Source organism: Brienomyrus brachyistius, chromosome 17, assembly GCF_023856365.1.
Source record: "Brienomyrus brachyistius isolate T26 chromosome 17, BBRACH_0.4, whole genome shotgun sequence".
Taxonomy (NCBI): Eukaryota; Metazoa; Chordata; class Actinopteri; order Osteoglossiformes; family Mormyridae; genus Brienomyrus; species Brienomyrus brachyistius.
In genome coordinates, this window is record NC_064549.1 from 17,879,263 (window position 1) to 17,900,551 (window position 21,289).

The 21,289-nt window shown below is 39.0% G+C and overlaps 1 protein-coding gene and 1 non-coding gene across 3 annotated transcripts; both read right to left on the minus strand.

The window, feature by feature from the left end:
• Positions 1-5,548: 5,548 nt before the first annotated feature.
• LOC125712381 (52 kDa repressor of the inhibitor of the protein kinase-like) lies at positions 5,549-15,294 on the minus strand. Of its 2 annotated transcripts, XM_048982375.1 has the most exons (6): positions 15,009-15,293; positions 12,959-13,079; positions 8,541-8,648; positions 8,359-8,395; positions 7,911-8,263; positions 7,644-7,776 (listed from the first exon to the last, which is right to left on the minus strand). In XM_048982375.1, the coding sequence occupies exons 1-6, from the start codon at positions 15,095-15,097 to the stop codon at positions 7,774-7,776; spliced, it is 711 nt and encodes a 236-aa protein (XP_048838332.1). In that variant the 5' UTR covers positions 15,098-15,293; the 3' UTR covers positions 7,644-7,773. The 2 variants fall into 2 exon arrangements, with proteins under 2 accessions (XP_048838331.1, XP_048838332.1); XM_048982374.1 differs by having other exon boundaries at positions 5,549-8,263; positions 15,009-15,294.
• Positions 15,295-15,499: 205 nt separating this feature from the next.
• trnap-cgg (transfer RNA proline (anticodon CGG)) lies at positions 15,500-15,571 on the minus strand. The gene has a single exon. It is a non-coding gene; the product is annotated as a tRNA-Pro (tRNA).
• Positions 15,572-21,289: the final 5,718 nt, after the last annotated feature.

The following is a 21,289-nucleotide window of genomic DNA, read 5'->3' on the forward strand; positions in this document are numbered from 1 at the left end:
TCTGCCATCAGACTTCACAACAAACACTAAGGCACATACCATCTTGTATTGTATTGTATTGTATTGTATATATTGTATTGTATTTTATTTATATTTCTTATTTATATTGTTTGATACTTTTTTTTGATGATTTTTTTTTCTGCATTCTGCTTATTTCTGCTGCACTGTCCACTTTGCTGCTGCAAAATGCAAATTTCCCACCCGTGGGACTAATAAAGGCAATCTTATCTTATCTTCATCCATCCATCCATCCATTTTCCAAACCGCTTATCCTATTGGGTTGCGGGGGGTCCGGAGCCTATCCCGGTAGCAATGGGCACGAGGCAGGGAACAACCCAGGATGGGGGGCCAGCCCATCGCAGGGCACACTCACACACCATTCACTCACACATGCACACCTATGGGCAATTTAGCGACTCCAATTAGCCTCAGCATGTTTTTGGACTTTGGGGGGAAACCGGAGTACCCGGAGGAAACCCCACGACGACATGGGGAGAACATGCAAACTCCACACACATGTGACCCAGGCGGAGACTCGAACCCAGGTCCCAGAGGTGTGAGGCAACCGTGCTAACCACTGCACCACCATGCCACCCCTCTTATCTTATCTTATCTTATCTTATCTTAATACTTGGTTCTAAAATGCTTATGTAAGTGCTGTGTAAATCATTTTGTGCAACCAATGCTGCACAATGGACCAGTTGCGATGAGGTTAGTCCTTTGCTGTCTAAACATTTGCACAATTTATCAAGCATTACAAATCTTATCCATCATTATTGCATAGTTAGAACCCTAAGTCTTTGGACAGTGGCACAATTGTTACAAGTTGTATACAATTCAATTCAATTCAATAAAAAAACGTTATTTGTCCCTGAGGAGCAATTAAAGGCAAACAGGGCTGTTGAACAAAGGACACAGTGACACAAAGTGCAACACCTGAAGTTTAGAAAATTCTGCGTAAAATTGCAGTTAATCTGGTAGATAAGAACTGAATAAATATGTACAGGGGAAGGATTCTTAGAGGGCATGAGGGTGGGGGGGGCATCAAATGCAGAATCAGTAATGGGTTACAGTACAGGGAAGCGGGGGGTAGAGAAGTCTGTGTAAGTAAGTTTGGCTCTATATGTCACCACTCACCCCTGTACGTCAACTTTATTTCCTATGTGAAGGTGTTAGGTGACAGTGTGGACAGGGAGACCCTCTGGAAGGTGCTGAAGTGGTGTGCCAAAGAGCTCAACATTTTCATCCTGATTTGCTGGATTGGCACTATCAGCAACCAAAAACAGTTGCTGTGAACAAAATTAGAACCCACAGAGGAAGAAATTCTCTGGTGAAGTTGGAGGTGTATAGGCCACACCCTCCATAATCCAGCCTCAGGCATCACATGAAATTCCCAGGGAAAGAGAAAAACAGTCAAATCAAGAAACACCTGGTGCCGTGACCTGGAAGCAGATTCAAAGGGAATGGGCCATGCCTGGGGACAGCTGGAGAGGCTGGCCCAAGACTGAGATTCCTAGAGAGCTCTTGTGAGAGGCCTTTGCCCCAGGAGGGGTATTAGGGGAAAGAAGATACCACCACAATAGATTTGAAATGAAGCAATCAAAAGTGTGATTGAAGTGTAGGCTTTCAGCTTTAACTGAAGTGGTTTAACTGAAGGTGCTCTCCCACTGCAGGAACCTTTTTCAGGCATTTTCTTAAGGACAATCAAACTGTACATATGCATTTTTGCTGTCAGCAATCTGCTACAACAATCCTTTTGTGCTTTGTCAACAGCCACGGTGCTGCTGTTTGCAGCTATTGTACTTTAGAATCCTTCATATTTCACTATAATAAGTCTCTGTTCCACTGTATTGAAATACGTAGCCTTGTAGTGATCCATACTTAAGTGATTGGCTGATTGTTGCTCATGGCATGTTTTTATGTGCATGTGCTCAGGAAGTAATCTTGGGCTCCATGCGTCCTCTACATAGTCCTCTATAAGTGAATCAGCCATTTTGTAGTGGTATCGAAATCTCAGTTGTAAATTTTATTCACTATATAGTGCACTTCAAAACTGGTGCAAGGCACACCAAAATGTATGTACAGAAGCTGTGCCCTATGTCAGCTGACTTAGAGCATCATGCATTGTGGCATGTCACATGAGTGTTGGAACCATATTTCAGAACTGGACTATATCTGTTAACTGTTAAGTAGCTTGATTATGAAATACTTGCACGACATACACTATATGGACATAAGTATTGGGATACCTGACCATTACACCCACAGGAACTTTTCAGACATCCCATTCAAAGTCCATAGGTATCATTATGGAGATGGTCCCTCCTTTGCAGCTACAACAGCTGACACTCTTCTAGGAAAGCTTTCCACAAGATTTTGGAGTGTGTCTACGCATTTGTGAGGTGAAGCACTGATGTTGGATGTGAAAGCCTGCCCCACAATCTCCATTCTAGTTCATCCCAAAGGTGTTTGATTAGGTTGAGTTCAGGGCTCTGTGTGGGCCAGTTAAGGTCTCCCATACCAACCATGTCTTTATGGACCTTGCTATGTGCACTGGGACAGTCATGCTGGAACAGAAAAGGGCCTTCCCTACGCTGTTCCCACAAAGTTGGAAGCATAGAATCGCCCAAAATGTCTTGGTATGCATATCAGAATGAAGAGTGGCAGCTGTTATATCTGCAAAGGAAGGACCAACTCCATATTGTTGCTTATGAAGTCAAAATGGGATGTCATAAAAGTTCCTCTGGGTGTAATGGTCAGGTGTCCAAATACTTTTATCCATATAGTATATATTTTGTTTTCACTACACACTGTTCAAAGAAATAAAAAATGGATTAAGGAGTTTACATGTGCTTTTAATAACCCAAATGACTAGCTCTGTAATTGGGTCATTAAAAATACATGCACATGTACTTAAAGTCATCTAACAAAAAAAAAAAACAGATCTATCTTACCTCTGACTTGGGAAATTGCACGTGTCACATCTCCTCTGTATGGTCTGAAGAGCTGGGTGATATGGACCAAAACTGGTATCGCTGTATTTTTAGGCAGATTAGCAACACACAGTATTTCTTTAAGGTGTGCTGCATGTTCAATTTTAGATAAAAACCACATGTGAGATTTAACAATGATTCCTCACCTTTTTCCCTTCATCCATTTCCCCGTTAGTGGCTTGTCACTACAGGATCTGAGTCAACCATGAATTTGAGCTGTGCATGCACTGTTGATCTGAGTCAAACTATTAAAGTATTAAACTGTTTAAGTAATAAAGGACTTTAGACCATCAGGCAAACAGCACCCTTACCAATTATAAAAAATTAAGGCCTATCTCAGGTATTTGCATGCTTTTTCATGAAGTGGCTGGTTACTTTTGTCTATATTGACGCAGACAAAGTTCCTCACAGGAATGTTTTTTTTGTATTTAGCCTAATTTTATTTACTTTAGTTTTAGTTTTTTGGTTAATTTTTGCTATGAAGGCTTATAAAGAGTTAATGCCTTAATGCTTGTGATTAATCAGGAAACTTCAATGTGCTTTTTTGTTTTTAAAGGGAATTAATCCTCAAATCTGTGGTTTTGCCTGTGGGGAAAAAACAGAAATCATGCCAAACTGTCTAAAAAAGAAAAAAAAAAACTCCAGTTTTTGTCTTAGACACAAAAGACACACACAGTGAAACCTTGAACAGTCTACTTCTCAAATATAGGTAGAAACTAGATATATTTCTACAGCTTTTTGAAAAGAATAAAAAGATCAAGAGTCACTAACTCAAGTGCAGGGGGGTTTATAGCTATTGAAAAGATCAGGGTCTAAGTTAAGCTTAGTTGATCACTACTGTAAAAACTTGTCTTTAATTAAAAATATATGCAAACTGCTTGTAACTAAGTTGTTCTTTTAGCATTTTCATTATCTTTATGGGAATTTTTGCAAGTATAAGACTACAAAGCAATCATTTTATTAACTTATGTTTTTAAAAAATACATGTTGTAAAACAGATTAAAATTATATGGATTGTAATTGCTGAAAATAAGACATTTTACATAAAATATTAACTTCTGCACTAAAACACTTGTATAATTTACACAAATGATGCAACTTGTGTTCTCTCTTCGTTCAAAAACAAAATTAAATAATAAAAGCAGATACGTCTCCCAAAAACATAGTTATTAATTTTGATAGTGATTTACATGATTACTTGGATTAAGTTTTTCAATTGATTGACACCACTATTTATAACCAAGAATGAATATTATTGAAAATGTTGAGAGAATTCCCCCATAAGGATCAATATGGTATCAGCCATTTGTGTTGTAAGCATATTGGCAGCATTATGTTTTTAGGATTTGAGTTTGTTGACATTTGCACATTGAGTCATTGGCCGCCATACAAGCCAGCAATTTGGTGAAATTATCCTTCAATTATTCTTAGAGATTCATGTACTGGAAAAAATGACAAAAATATACAGTAACCTTGAGTAGTAAGAATACATAAAATTTGTAAAATACATAAAATTTGTAAAAATGTGACTGCAAATCCATGGTGTGTGATGTCTGAAACAAGAGGCAGGAAACAGGTGTTAAATAGGATAAAAACTAAATAAAATAAAATAAATAGGATAAAATAAATAAAATCAAAACTTCTCTGATCTCAGGTGAACGGTATTGAATAAATCATGGACTGGGATGAGAAACTGACACTCAGTTAAGGGAAGACGCATTCCTTCTGGACAATCATGACTGACGGCTTAAGTTAACCCAGCTAACTGAGAAATCCTGCTTCATGGAACACCTCCAGGTACGACAGAAAACCAACTAGATAACAGCATTCCAGGAAAGGGATTGCCTAACCCTGCCATAGTGCATCCATCCATTTTATCCAGTTAAAATGAGCCTGCAACCTATCACAATAAACACTGGGCATAAGACAAGGGACAACTCACACACTGTAGCCAATTTTTGGATAAGGGGAGGAAATTGGAGTACTTTGAGAAAAGGCATGTGAAAATAAAATGAGGTGAATGTGTACACACAGACAGGGACAGAAATCAAATCCCCAATGATAGGTTGTAAGCACAAGACTATGGGGCTAACCTTTGAGCACCGTTTCACCCTAAATAAATAGTTACACCTATTTTCTTTGTTCTTTCTTTTATTTAAAAACAATATCAAATGGGTTTCCTTTATACAAAACAAAGTCTTATACTTTATCACAAAAATAAACAAGGGTAGAAAAAAAACATACGGTCTTACTTATTTGCTGTCAATATTAAGTATGAAAATTCTTACATTATAAATAAACTTTAAAAATGAACTGCCTCAGTCCATTTTTAAGAAACATAAAATTCCACCTAATATTGAATTGATTCAAAATGTGTTTATAGTACTATTTCATTTTTAAAAGAGAAAAGATTCTCTTCAATTTTTTGCCAGTTTTACTAGAGCATGTCACTTCTTCAAAAAACTGTACTAACGGCCATAAAATATGTGCCTAATATGTAAATACCCAAATAATAAAGATTTCTCTGACTTCTGCAAAACATTCTCTACAACCCATGCAACAAACATTTTTATTGGTACAGTCAAAGGTTCTTCCATACATTTTTCATATTTTAAATACTAATGATACCGACATGTGGTTAGTTACTGGATGCAGTATTTCTCAACAGGTTATTTTTAAGTAATGGCAGCAAATATTCAGTTGTTTCCTAAACAGGATACTGACTACAGTTTCATTCCATTATCTGGACAGAAAACGGTAGTGCGTTCATCAGCTAATTGGCTTGATACAATGAAAACAATGAAATATAAAGGATATAAACTTCACATTTGTTCCATCATTCTGCATAGCTGCCTGGAATTACACTATTAATATATAAATGAAAGCTGGTTTTAGTTGTCAAATGATATGACAAGCTAAAAGAAAAAAAAACAAATATGAAACTACATGTTACAATTCAGGATCTCAGTATGACAAAATATTCAAAGCAATTTATTACTACAATCAAAACTTAAGCGTGCTTCATCACACATTCAACATCTTAGAGCTAAGAAATAAGTTAAATACATGTTTTGTACAGTTTACACCCTGTGATAAAATTGATCAAAAGGTCAAAAACAACTAAGCAACATAAACATTACAAACTGAACACCAGAAAGTAAGTTTTTTATTTAAAGAATGTATACTTGGATATACACAAGCTGGAGCTGTGTGAAAAGCAAAACAAAACCTTTAAGATTCCAAAGCCCCTTCCTATAACACATTGCCCAGCATATCTATTAGGTTCTTGCTTTGCCAAATCAACAATGAGGAAAATAAAGCATAATAGGTGGGACCTGTTGTCTTCCACATTGAAATAAGGCACGTTCAACTGTCTGTTACCTCCAGCTCAGTTTCTCTTTCTGGATACAGTTTGTTGTAAGTATCGACCATTACATCCAAGTCATATTTAATATCATAATTGATGTTAAGCAGTGCCAGGCTCTTAGACCTTTGGTTGATGGGTGTGTCTGCGAGATAGGCATTCATTCGCCTACGGGCTGTCTCACATCTGGGACTTTCCAGTCGCAGGACTGGCAATGTGCACAGGACTTTAAGGAAGGCATGGACATTAGGGAAGAACTTCACCTCTGACAGCTGGAGTGTTTCCTGAATGGTGGAAGGCAAGCTTATCTCCTTACCTCTGTGCTTCCATTTGATCCTCCAACAATGTAACTCTGCAGGGAGTGTGTCTGGGTTGGGTAGGTCATTCCGATACATGTCCGCATTATTCTCTTCAGATGTGTTGAACTTCAGCTGCCTCATGACTGAAGGAACTAGGGAAAGGCATTTCAGAGCCTTTAAGTGATTCTCTGAAAAGACCTCCTTTAGTTCTTGCATGACATGTCCAACCACCGGAATGGTCAAGTGCTCTTTGAAGTAGCTTTCTGGCTGGATGTCTGCTGTGACTTCTGCACGTTGCTTCCGGAAATACAGTCGGGGAACCTTCACTGAAATCTCCATGGCAGCAGCTAAGTTAACTGCTTCTTCAAACCAGAATTCATGATATACCTCAATGTTATCCAAAACTTCATTCAGTGAATGCAATACAGCTGTCAAACTGTTGGCAGCAAAGTACACATCCAGGGTCATTCCTTGCAGGTTCTTTCCAAATGCTCTTGTGAAGGATAGGGCATTTTTCAGCACCACTAATGTCACTACAAATTCAAAGTCTGACAGAGCTTCAGAGATTATATACGCATCGTTGGCTAACTGGTCGCTCCATCTGCAGTCCTCATTGTCGTGAATACTGTCCATGCACAGCAAAATGGATTCTAGTAAGTCTACTGCCAAATCAAAGATATCATGTCTCTCTGTCCATTTAAGATGACAAGCCTCTTTGAGATCATTGGCCTTCTCATTGTTGCCCTGGTAGAATATGGAAATGGCATGCTCCAACTCAGTTTGTAATGAAGGTGATTTGCTGAAAAATGAGTCTACCTTTTTCAGTGTTGACATAACAACTTGCACTCTACTCAGGGGCAAGCTGTTAGCCAGATAAACATTGAGTGCACAAGTAGAACAGGGAGTATATATTGCCATGGGATACCTCTCCATTAGTTTAGCTGCAATACTTTTGATTTTTCTAACAAACACACCTGAGGCAACATGGGCCTGACCACGACAACACTCCATGTCTAGACCCCACTTTTCAATGATTAGGTTTACCAGCTTCCCAGTGAGGACCTCTTCATGCTCTTCAAAAGGCAGAAATTCTATGAATTCCTCACGAAGGCAGCTGTTACTGTCAACAAAGCGAAGGAATATGGGAAGGTAAAGCCCCTCAGGAAATTGGACCAAATCACCAGTGACTATTGAGAAGAATCGGCCGTCTCTGGCCTCATGGAGCAGTTCTTCACGGACACATCCTTCACATACCTCAAGCATCTGTGCCTGCTGCATAAAGGGGCAGTACTCAGCATTCACAGCTGTGGTTTCAAATCTTTTCCTCAGTACTTCATCCCCAGCATTGATGCGATATTCCAGCAAGGCTTGAAAATTGCTTGGTGTGAAACATTCACTCTTCTCTTCGTTTTCTACAGGAAAGTTTAATGGGATGTTCTGCTTTCCAGTAACAATAATAATTTCAAAAAGGGATTTCAAGTAATCCCTCAGCTCTTTTTCCTCTACAGTCAACAGAGGCATATCCTCATTAGTCTTCCTCATCTCTTCCTCATCTTCACCAGTTACATTTTCATTTCTAATTTGTGGTTGTTCAACAGCATCTTCCACTGGCATAGTGAGGAAGAGGAGAAAGAGAGAGTAATCAAGCAACTTGATGTGTTCATTACATACTATAGTTTATGTTTAAATGATGAAAACTTACACCGCCTCTCTTTTATCTTCCTGATTTCCTCTTCCGTCTGTTTAAAAATAATGCCCATCATTATTCAATTCTTTTAATAAACAAGCAGTCCTAAAAATGCTTGTCCTTTAGAATGCACAGAAATAAAGCATTCAAATAAGCAGAAAAGAGATCAGAAGAACAAAAACAATTTTAACACTTACTAGTTCTTTAATTCGTTTTCGGTGTCTGCTGTGTGGATTGTTTAGATGACTGGTCAGGTCAAAAATGGTGGGAATGGCTGTATCTTTAAGTACTGTCCGATATGGGCTCTGGAACACATACAAGATTAACTTTATTGATCCCAGGTTCTTTAAATATCAAGGTAGAGCACAAAGGCAGTCCCCCATTTCATTAAGATTTGCACAGGTCAACACAGCCACAGTGCAATGTCTGAGACTTGTCTTAGATGAACTACATTTGTAATCTCCAGTTACGGAATTATCATGTAAAGCCTTAAAACATACTATAAGTGTCATTATGCTGAAATCAACAAGCAATACACACACTACCATTCAAAAGTTTGGGGTCACTTAGAAATGTCCTTGTTTTTCATGAAAATATACATAAAATGAGTTTGAATAGGAAATATAGCTAAATAAATAGGAAATGGCTATTGACAAAGTTAGAAATAACCATTTTTTAAATTAAAAGCAAAATTTGAAAAACAGTCATCAAAATAGTGCTCCATTTGCAGCAATTTGGGCATTCTAGATGTCAGATTGTTGAGGTAATCTGATAAGATTTCATCCCGTTCTTCCTGAAGCATCTCCCACAAGTTGGATTGGCTTGATGGGCATCTCTTATGCATCTTTCGGTCAGGCCGCTCCTATAATAGCTCAATAAAGTTGTGATCCGGTGACTGCATGCCACTTCATTATACACACAATACCAGCTGAGTGCTTCTTCCCTAAATAGTTCTTGCATAGTTTGGAGCTGTGTTTGGGTCACTGTCCTGTTGCAGGAAGACCATGACACATAGTGCCATCCACAGGGTATGGCATGGTGTTGCAAAATGAAGTAATAGCCTTCCTTCAAGACCCCTTTTAGCCTGTATAAATCTGCTACTTTACCATCACTAAAGCAGCCCCAAGACCAACATGCTTGACAAATGTTGATGTTGATCCAGGTAATCAGCAGTGTGTAGGGCAGGGATAGTAGGAAAACAAGCAGAGCAGTGGGCCCGGAGGACTGACTTTGAGAACCACTGTTGTAAATAGTTTTCATAAATTTAAAAATGAACTTTACAATAATGCTCAGCAAACAAATATTCGCCCTGACGGAGAAGTCAAGAGAGAGATGTTACCTTTATTCAACATATCAATTCCCTACATATTTATACTGCCAAAGAAAATTGTAAGATATTGTGAAAACATAAAACATGCAACTTCTTCTCAAAAATATCCTCAAACTTCTCAAAGACACATATGCAGTAGCCATTTAATATATTTTAGAAGTTGTCCATCATTGTGTAGCATTCACATACAGCCATATAGCCACAAATATATATTCACATATATTTGAAACAATACAGTCCATCCATTATTTTGTGATTCTATGATCAGAAAAATTAACGCAAAATTAAACTATCGCCTCTTGGCCATATTCTCAGGAAATATGAGATTCAGTTCCACTGTTACACTGATGACACCCAGCTCTGTCTACTAAGCCTAATTCTACTCTTCCAGTGTCCTCTATTTCGGTCTAATTTTGGCTCTCATTAATTTCCCCAAACTTTCCAGGTACGGAAATGAGTATCATCCTGGATAGTACAATATGACAAAGTGCACCCGCCCTCCTCAGTTACACCACTCTTTACGTTGTTCCCATAACCATTGTATATTCATGTCTGTATTAAAAGTTATTGTTAATCTATTACAGTTCATGAAATACTGTTTTGTTATTGAAAGTTGTTCCAGGCCTCTGACTTTGAACAAAAATCTGATGTGGACCTTTGATTAAAAAATAAATAAATAAAAAAATTGGTCATTACATTTAATAGCACTGTTATTCTTGTACATGCCCTGGTGGTATCTCACACTAATTACTGTAATGCTATCTTCTTCCACATAAACTCCACCACAAACCTCAGGTTGTACAGAATTCAGCTGCCTGTGTCATTACCAGAACCCTTTCCACAGACCATACACATGGAGATAAGTATTGGGACACCTGGCCATTACACCTATAACAACTTTTGACATCCAACTCTAAATCCATAGGCATCAATATGCAGTTACCCCTTCCCAACATCCCCTTTGCAGTTACAATAGCTGCCACTCTTCTGGAAAGGCTTTCCAAAAATTTTGGAGTGTGTCTGTGGAAATTTTTGCCCATTCATCCAGAAAAGAATTTGTGAGGCAGGTTACTGATTTTGAACTTGAAGGCCTTCCTTGCAATCTCTTTTCTAGTTCATCCCAAAGGTGTTTGATAGGGTTGAGGTCAGACCGCGTGTGCAGGCCAGTCAAGTTCCTCCACACCAAACTCACCCAAGCACATCTTTACGGACTTTGCTTAAACAATGCAGTCAGGCAGATAACATTCTCCTGTTGACCCCAAACTCGTCCGTCAGACTGCCAGATAGAGAAAGTGTGATTTGTCACTCCACATAAGATGTTTCCACGGCTCCAGAGTAGCCTGCCAATTTGTCATTGACTTTGTTTTCCCTTAATGCGTCCAGTTTAAAATAATACCACTTACAGTTTATCGTGGAATATCTAGCTGGGAAGAAATTTCACAAACCGACTTGTAAAGGTGGCATCCTATGACAGTACCATGCTTGAATTCACTGAGTTCTTCAGAATGATCCATTCTTTTGCAAATTTTTTATAAACCTGACTGCATGTCTAGATTCTTCATTTTATACACCTGTGGCAATTGATCTGAATGAAACACTTGAATTCTATGATTAACTCTGATCTCCTTCACATCTGCACGTCTTCTTCCTCCATCAATTTCACTGAACCTTCTGCCCGCCTGACTACTACGAGCGTCAGAACGTTCAGCCATGCCGCTCCTCACCTCTGTCCCTCAATACGCATATATTCTTTCTCTTCCTGCGTTCAAATCCCACCTTAAAATATACCTTAATTTACTTGATTATTCAGACTGTCATTACACTTGGCAACACTCACACTGTCTGGCATTATACAACTTTATTTTTAATGCTTATTTCTTCACATTTTCCTTAGATTGATTTAATAATGGATAGCTACTATGTATCTTTTCTTATTGTGTCTTAATATTCTGCTGATAGTTTTCTATTATAGAATATTATTATTATTATTAATGACACATCGATCCCCATGTAAAAATTCTCTTTTCGCCTACCTCATCTTACTCTCCATGACACACAAATAGGTAAGAGCAGGCTTGGCAGTGAAGGGCAGCCACCTGCATTGACACCCATAGAGCTGGGGGTTAAGGGCTTTGATGAAGGGCCCACAGACATGTGACTATTTTGCTGAATCTGGGCTTGAGCTGACAACCTTTCGATCACAGGCACAGACGCTTAGCCCACTGAACCACATGCTGCAAGGTCGTAAGTTGTCCTTGAGTGCCTTGAAAGGTGCCTATAAATAAAATGCATTATCATTATGACCTCTGCAAGAGCTTGCAATTTTTGAAATTTCATCAAGATATTGACCCGTGGTCAGTGGTGACTTCATGGTTAGGGACGTGCACATATAACTGAAAGATTGCAGGTTCGAATCTCCAACCAGCAAGGCACCACTGAGGTACCCTGAGCAAGGTACCGCCCGCAAGCACTGCTTCCCGGGAGCTGAATTAGCTGCCCCCTGCTATGTCACATTGTCACATATGGGTTGAATGCAGAGAACACATTTTGCTGTTGTGCACTGTGTACTGTGGCGTGTCAACAATGCCAATCACTAAATTATAAAAATTCTACCCTAAGCACACCTTAAAGCTATGTACTGTAAAGTATTATCTTGTGCAACAAGAAAAAGATCAAGTGCTGCGACAGATCACCTGACCCCCGCAATTCCTCTGACCTAAACCTCACAGTGCTGGTTTGGGATGAGTCAGATCAAAAAGTAAGAGCAGGTAAGTCAGTTTGTACCCAGAACTTGTGAAAACTTCTATACATAGAGAGCACTGAAACATGATTATGTGATACAATATGAAATATATAAAGTAATTTCCCATTTCTTTCTTCACTGGAAGCAGATTGTAAAAAACTTGCAAATTTTGCCAAAAAAGAGCACATAGAACTCCACAATTTCCATCACAAATTGTGAGAAAAGCTGCTGCTGCAAAAAAGTGTTTCTGGCTGCAACAATGAGAAACACCAATAGGGACTCAATAGTTCTTCCTTGTAATTAAGAACAGCGTAAAACAATTTTAAGCATGAAGAACTGCTCACTGGTAATTTTCTGAGATTCACACTCAAAAAAAAAAAAACGTATTATACATACATCAAAAAAACATTTTTTTTTAATGTAAATAAATTCCTGACTACTGAATTTTGGAGGAGTTACCTATTTATAATTAAAAAGACTTATGAGAGAATAACAATAGAGTATGCTGACATACAATGGACATGAACGACTTGCATTCTTACCGTTTTACATATCATAGATGGCTCAAAATGTTTGGCGCACAATCTGTAGTGCTTGTTCAACTGATCTGAAGTTTTATCCTCCAGGTCTGCTCGCCGGCAGTTCTCCACCCACAGCTTGCATCTAATGGAGAAAAACATACAGAGCAGAACCATTCAGTGCCATACAAACTAGATCTGCAATTCTTTGAGCATTGTCGAAGAAGTTGATCATAACTTGACAAGCAGCACACAAATCAAAGGCAGTAAAACTGGAAGCAGGTGGAATTGTAGTTAATCTCAAGAGGCCAGTGAAAAACAGCGTCTGTGAATAGTTTCATGAATGGCTGCAATTGCAAAATTTAATACATACACATTCACTAAATGTAACGTTTGTATGATTATACATAATGGAAATCAAGGAATTGCAGAATCTCATGCAATAAAGGAAACCAAGGAATTTTTGTCAAACTTAATGCTAGACTAAACAGTACTAGGGTTGCAAAGGCACAGAAAATTTCCAGTAAATTTCTGGAAACTTTCCATGGGAAGAAGGGTCGCAAAGAGGCAGAAAATTTTTGGAAACTTCTCATGGAAAGTAAAACTGAGGAAATATTGAACTGCATGGAACTCCACGCGAGCTGTCAGATACTGGAAAGAAAGCAAACTGTATGAATAATACAACATAGAATATGACTTATAAGAAATGCGTTTTGATGCAGGTTTTATGCTCACATAATTATTCACAAGGCCTTGGTTCCACAATATCACTATTAGTGCCAGTTTATCCTGATTAACTGGAATGTATAGGGATTAATTTCCATATACTCGGTTACTTCCCATGGACACCTTCAACCTTTGAAAATTCTGTTAATTTAGTAACCGTGAACAATACCAAAAGGGCTAATGAACACAATGAACAATGTACCTTTTGAACACTCTACTGTATCTACTATACAATATGCAAAGAACTTAGATTTATTCCATGTAAAAGCCACTTGTATTACACAGGTGTCCAGTAAACAAGTGTCAATGAAAGACAATATAAACTTTACTCATTTACTGATATAAACAGCTGGGCACAATTAAAAAAAAAGGAGGGAAAGCAAATGCCGCATTTTTTAATTGGCTTGATGATATGGCTGCAGATGAACAATGTCCTTAAAAGGGCTATAATAAACACAGTACTGCTAGTGTAGAACGTGTATCTCAACATCCAGTTACAAAACTTTCGTATATTCATTAGTAGCATGGAAAAACTTCCCATAGGAAGCCTGGGTTTACTAACTCCATTACGATAAAAATTGTCCCACAGTACAATCCATTGTACATCGTCTAGTCTCTGCGGCAGACTTCGTCCCTAACGTAAAAGGGCATCTAGTATGACACTTCCAATTTGTGGTCTAAATTTCAAGGAACGAGTATTAAAAAAGCTAGAGGATGAAAATGCAGTGTTTAACCTACTTTCTCATTAATGTTTGTTACTAACACTGTGTTAATCAAAAACCGCAATACATATTTTGCAAGAAACACGAATTTTACATTCTACATATTCAATATAACCAAGGGTTGACCGGTCAGCCCAACGAGCAATAACGGATGTTTATGTTTTCTGCGCAGTGCATTCATTTACATTCAGTATGAGGCGGTAGTGTTCGCAATAAAATACAGGACTCGAAGTATTAGAAAGAAAGCTGGGTGTTGTTCCTTGTTTTAAAGGGTTTTCTCCCAGGTTAAACATAAAAGCTGTTAAAAGATCGAACAGGCATTCTAGCAGTAACTTGTTTTACGTTAATTTGGTAGGCTAAATTGGAACTGATTACCGCAGGGTGAAGAGCAAGCATACAAACTTTATCGACTCGTGTCGCCTTCAAAGGCTAGTTAGCAATATATTTTTAAACACCTGGCTTACTTTATTTCAAGGAAATGTAAAAGTAAGCTCTTGCCAGAAGTACAAGTGCATTATTTAATTTGAAAACGCATCATTTATACAAGACCTGTTAGCCAGATACACCACTATTTTTATGCATTTTATTGATTATAAACTACTATATCCTAGTAAAATTAATCTTACCTTTGAGGGTCCCTCGGAAACCTAAAAAATGCTAGGTCCGATTGGGTGCTTTTTCTGGTACAATTTGGAGCCGCACAAAAATTTGGCATTATGTTGCGAAAAAAAAAGTTCTTCAGGAGAGCTTCTGAGTAAATGAGCCGCAAAAGAAAAACTAGTTAAACTAAAACTTTAAATAAAAGGTATTATTAAAAAATTATTTGAACAGCAGAAAACTAAAACGAAAAGCGCGCAACACCGCTGTCTGTGGCCTGGAGGATTCAGCACGAGACGGCCGCTTCCGTCCCACAATGCACCACGGCGCCAAAGACTATTGGCTGAGGCACGTCTTCCCACCCTTCATGAATGCTTCTGAAACGGAAACCTAAGTTTGAATGTGAATAAACCTTTTGCATCTATGCAATATGCAAAACATTTACAAAAAACAATGGACCGGGCGTACTGTCGAAAATACTTAATTAAGAAAAAAAAGAAAAGTATCTGTCAAAATTAGTGGGCTCGTCCGGGATTTGAACCCGGGACCTCTCGCACCCGAAGCGAGAATCATACCCCTAGACCAACGAGCCATGGTATACAAATGCTGCCAAATGTTCCTTTGTATGCTTTATGAAATGGTTACTTAATACACTTCCTTATTTATTCGATACTGTTGTGGAATTTATTGTATATTTTCACACGTTAACGATTAACAACTAGTTATCTAGATCAGTTGTGCAACCTAATTTGAACCACCTAGCTGGTTGATTAATAGTTTTTCAGCTGAATCAGTGGTGACTGGTGAACCAGACAAACTCTAGGCTGACCCCGTCCCCGGAATAATTTCAGATCTAGCTAAATATATTAATCATTACTATAAATATTATAATATTCACTGCGCTCTATTAAACATGTCCCATAGATTGCTATTTGTCCTAATAAATTGTAATAATATGGTTTTTAGGACCGAACGCGACAAACGCTCTTTTGCGCGCAGAAACTCGTTCTCTATGGCTTGCATGGGACCATTTTTCCGCCACGTCAAAAGAAGCACAAGCGCAGCGCATCTCGTGGTTCGGTTAACTTGAGCCCGAAGGAATTCAATTGATTCAAATTTATTGAACATTGGCGTGTCGCGTTCTGATGTGTTATTGGCGCAGCCAATAGGAATTTCGTGAAAGAAAATGAAAGAGAAGACCGCCTTGGCGATATGTATGAAATTTTTCCTACTAACAATAATATTAATAATAATAATAATAATAATAATAATGTTTCCGTTTTCGAATACTGAGCGGCCTAGTGTGCGACCCTTCTATGCCGTGTCCAAGGCCGACCCCTATGATGAAAATTACGTGATAATCGCTGTGCACACTGCTGTGTATTAACTAGCCTTAAGATAACTCAGTTATCTCTGCTCTGCTCTCTCTGCTATCTCTGCTCTCTGTCACTGCAGCTACAATTTTGATGAAGTGTACATTTTTAGGTATAGATTTTCATCCATGTAATGTTTTCATTAAATTTAAGATCAATCAAAGATCAAACAGAGAGGGGCGGGATTAGAAAGGTGACACTTGCCCCCCAGTGCCGCCTTAACGGCATTGGTATAGAGTACTTTCAATGTGACATAATGCCCATCGTTTGGTCAGAGTGCTGTCAATCACTCCTTGACAACCTAACAATTCCGGTGATTGGATCTGAGAGCTATCTATCCGCCTGTTTTGAAGCACGGACTTAAAGCAGAGACGCGACTCGACTGCAGACAGCATCTCTGTTCGTAGCATGTACAAAATTTGTTATACAGTTGAAAATATGTGAATTGGGTTATTGACCTTTTTTGTATTTAAAAATTATGTGCGTAAAGGCGACTCTCACATGTATAATGGCTTCTACAACCCTGGCCAAAAGTTTTGAGAATGACAGAAATATTAATTTTCACAAAGTCTGCTGCCTCCGTTTTTATGATGGCAATTTGCATATACTGCAGAATGTTATGAAGCGTGATCAGATAAATTGAAATTAATTGCAAAGTCCCTCTTTGCCATTCAAATGAAATTAATAAAAAAAAAACCATTTCCATTACATCTCAGCCCTGCCACAAAGGGACCTGCTAACATCATTTCAGTGATTCTATCGTTAATACAGGTTCTCACCTGCAAGGACAAGACTGGAGATCACTCTGTCATGCTGACTGTGTTAGAATAGCAGACTTGAAGCTTTATAAGATGGGTTGTGCTTGAAATCATTCTTCTTCCTCTGTGAACCATGGTTACCTGCAAGAAAACACGTGCAATTATCATTGCTTTGCACCAGAAGGGCTTCACAGGCAAGGATACAGTAAGACTGCACCTAAATGAACCATTTATATAACTAATATATATATAACTGAAGCTGATGTTTTTCAAAGCCTAGCTAAGCTCAAAATAAATAAATCACAGGGCCCTGATGGCATCTTACCTATAGTGTTAAAAGAGATGAGGGATATTATTTGCCGACCGTTAACTTTACTGTTTCAAAAATCCTTATCTGAAGGTGTGGTACCTTCTCATTGGAAGCATGCCAACATGACGCCCATTTTCAAAAAAGGGGATAGAAGTAATTTGTCAAACTATAGGCCAATCAGTCTAACTTGTATAACTGGTAAAGTTATGGAGGCTATAATCAAAGAGAAAATGGTAGATTACCTGGACTCCAATAACATTTTGCGGGATAGCCAGCATGGATTTAGGAGAGGTAGATCCTGTTTAACGAATCTGTTGGAGTTTTTTGAAGAAGCTACTCAGGAAGTTGATGATAAGAAGGCCTATGATGTCATCTACTTAGATTTCCAAAAGGCCTTTGATGTTGTCCCCCACAAGAGGCTCCTACGTAAACTCAAAACGACAGGTATTTTAGGTACCGTAGCGACCTGGATTGATAACTGGTTAACAGATAGGAAACAGCGAGTAGTTATAAGAGGCACAATGTCACAGTGGGCCTGCGTCCATAGTGGGGTACCGCAGGGTTCGATTTTAGGACCACTATTGTTTCTAATTTACATAAATGATATAGATACCAATATATACAGTAAACTGGTGAAATTTGCAGATGACACCAAGGTGGGTGGTGTAGCAGATATTGAATTAGCGGCTCAGCAGCTACAGCGGGATCTTGATTTAATTAGTGACTGGGCCGATACCTGGCAGATGAAATTTAACGTAGACAAATGTAAGGTACTCCATGTAGGGAGCAGAAATATAAAGTACAGGTATTTTATGGGTCCCACTGAAATAAAGGTAGCTGATCATGAAAAAGACCTTGGTGTGTATGTTGATGCTTCCATGTCCCATTCTCGCCAGTGTGGGGAAGCAATAAAAAAGGCCAATAGGATGTTGGGGTATATCTCCAGTTGTGTGGAGTATAAGTCAAGGGAGGTAATGCTAAGATTATACAATTCCTTGGTGAGACCTCACCTAGAATATTGTGTGCAGGTTTGGTCACCATATCTTAAAAAGGACATTGTGGCCTTAGAAAAGGTGCAGCATAGGGCCACAAAAATGATTCCTGGTCTTAAAGGAATGTCATACGAGGAACGGTTACTTGAGCTAAATCTGTTCAGTCTCAAGCAAAGGAGACTGAGGGGGGACATGATCCAGGTATATAAGATTCTAACAGGTTTGGATGCTGTTCAACCAAATAGTTACTTCAGCATTAGTTCAAATACACGAACTCGTGGCCATAGGTGGAAATTAGCGGGAGAACATTTCAAACTGGATTTAAGGAAGCACTTCTTTACGCAGCGCGTAGTCAGAGTATGCAATAGTCTTCCTGATAACGTAGTGCAAGCTGAATCCTTGGGTTCCTTTAAATCAGAGCTAGATAAGATTTTAACAACTCTGAGCTATTAGTTAAGTTCTCCCCAAGTGAGTTTGATGGGCCGAATGGCCTCCTCTCATTTGTATAGTTCTTATGTTCTTATGTTCTTATTTTTCAGATCATCAAGAACTTCAAGGAGAGAGGTTCAATTCTTGTGAAGAAGGCTTCAGAGCGCCCAAAAAAGTCCAGAAAGCGCCAGGACTGTCTCCTAAAGTTGATTCAGCTGCAGGATCGGGGCACCACCGATGCAGAGCTTGCTCAGGAATGGCATCAGACAGGTGTGAGAGCATCTGCACACGCAGTGAGGCAAGGCCTTTTGGAGGATGACCTAATGTCGAGAAGGGCAGCAAAGAAGCCAGTTCTCTCCAAGAAAAACATCAGGAACAGACTGATATTCTGCAAAAGGTAGAGGGATTGGACTGCTGAGGACTTGGGTAAAGTCATTTTCTCTGATGAATCACCTTTCAGATCGTTTGGGCCTTCCAGAAAAAATTAGATTGTCCGGAGAAGAAAAGGTGAGCGTTACCATCAGTCCTGCGTCATGCCAACAGTAAAGCATCCTGAGACCATTTATGTGTGGGGTTGCTTCTCAGCCAAGGGAGTGGGCTCACTCACAATTTTGCCTAAGAGCACAGTCGTGAATAAAAAACAATTAAAAACAACCAACTTCTCCCATCCATCCAAGAACAGTTTGGTGATGAACAATGCCTTTTCCAGCATGATGGAGCACCGTGCCATAAGGCAAAAGTGATAACTAAGTGGCTCGGGGAACAAAACATCGACATTTTGGGTTCATGGCCAGGAAACTCCCCAGACCTTAATCCCATTGAGAATTTGTGGTCAATTCAAACTAGGTGGGTGGACAAACAAAAATCCATAAATTCTGACAAACTCCAAGCATTGATTATGTCAGAATGGGCTGCCATCAGTCAGGATTTGACCCCGAAGTTGATTGACAGCATGCCAGCATTAATTGCAGAGGTCTTAAAACACTGCAAATATTGACTCTGCATAAACGTAATGTAATTCTTAATAAAAACCGTTGACACTTATGAAATGCTTGCAATTATACTTTAGTATACCAGAGAAACATCTGACAAAAAGATTCACAAACACTGAAACAATGAAAAATAAATTGATGGTTTATAATTGTTGTCTTCAATTTTTGTTGAGTGTAATCAAACAAGTATGATGAGTACTCTTTACTGTGCCCTTCTGCCATAGCATTTCTCTCTTCAGCCTCCTTGACTCATCGTTGAAAACTTTTATAATTGCATAAGAAGTGATTACTGAGATAGCAACTGTCCACATGGAGTCTTTAACAGCTCCTGATATTTGTTATAGCTTTTTTTGAAACTGCTAAAACATTGTGAGTCCCAGTGGACCCAAATTACGGAGTGGTGGGCTAGGAGTAAGGCGGCATCTTCACACACAAGACTCTTTTATTGACAACCCTTAGAAAAAACTATATATATATATATATATATATATATATATATATATATATATATATATATATATATATATATATAATCATTCTATTAAAAAGTTAAAAGCTTTAAAATAGGGACAAAGCAGGCAACTTCCTACCACCACTCAGGAGTGAGGCAGACTATTACAGGGCACTTGGATTTCCTTTGCATAGCACAAACATTATCTTGGAATTTCACTATGTCTTAGTCCCAAGCAATGCAGGCCATATTATAACATTTTTTATTAAATTCAGTGATAAAATCAATAAACCAAGTTCCACACACAAAACATTAAGCACACTTGCCAAAAACCAGAGGTAGTTTCCATGTGTTTAAACTGAGAGCATTGTCATCAACCCTCAGGATGAACAGTCACCCAAAAAGACCCCATGGGGCTGAAGCCACCTTGCGGTAGACCCTTTGGATGACATCAGTCTCCATCCTGAAATTCAAGTCGCCCCAGATTTTGTGAAATACCCCATGTGCCTCCAGATGAAACCCTCTACAGATGAGTGCGGCCCTTGCATTCCACAGCTCTCACTTGGTAATGCTGACCAGCAGCTGCATCCAGGGGCCAAAGGGGTTATGGAGGTTAGGAAACCACCCTTTCAACACTTTGTTGTTGGTCAGATCGGGCTGCGGGTCTGCACATCTGCAAAGGCCCATTACCAACCCCCAAACTCTTTGTGCATGCCCACAGTCCCAAAACACGCTTGATGGCTTCTTATTCTTTCTATTGGGGCAGCAAGGGTGTCTAGTCAGCTTATGCCTGTCCAAGTTACCCTTGACTGGCAGCTTACCATGAAGGTACTGCCAGTTCAGGTCCTGCAGCCGGTGATCCAAACCCTTAGGGTGGATTCTAGCTCTTCCTCAAGGCCCAGTATGGCCTGAGTACCCCGATGACCAAGAAAAGCCTTATAAAGGCTTAGTCAGGGCCTCTGCTTTGACACCTACTGAGATGGACTTACTCCATTTCACAACATG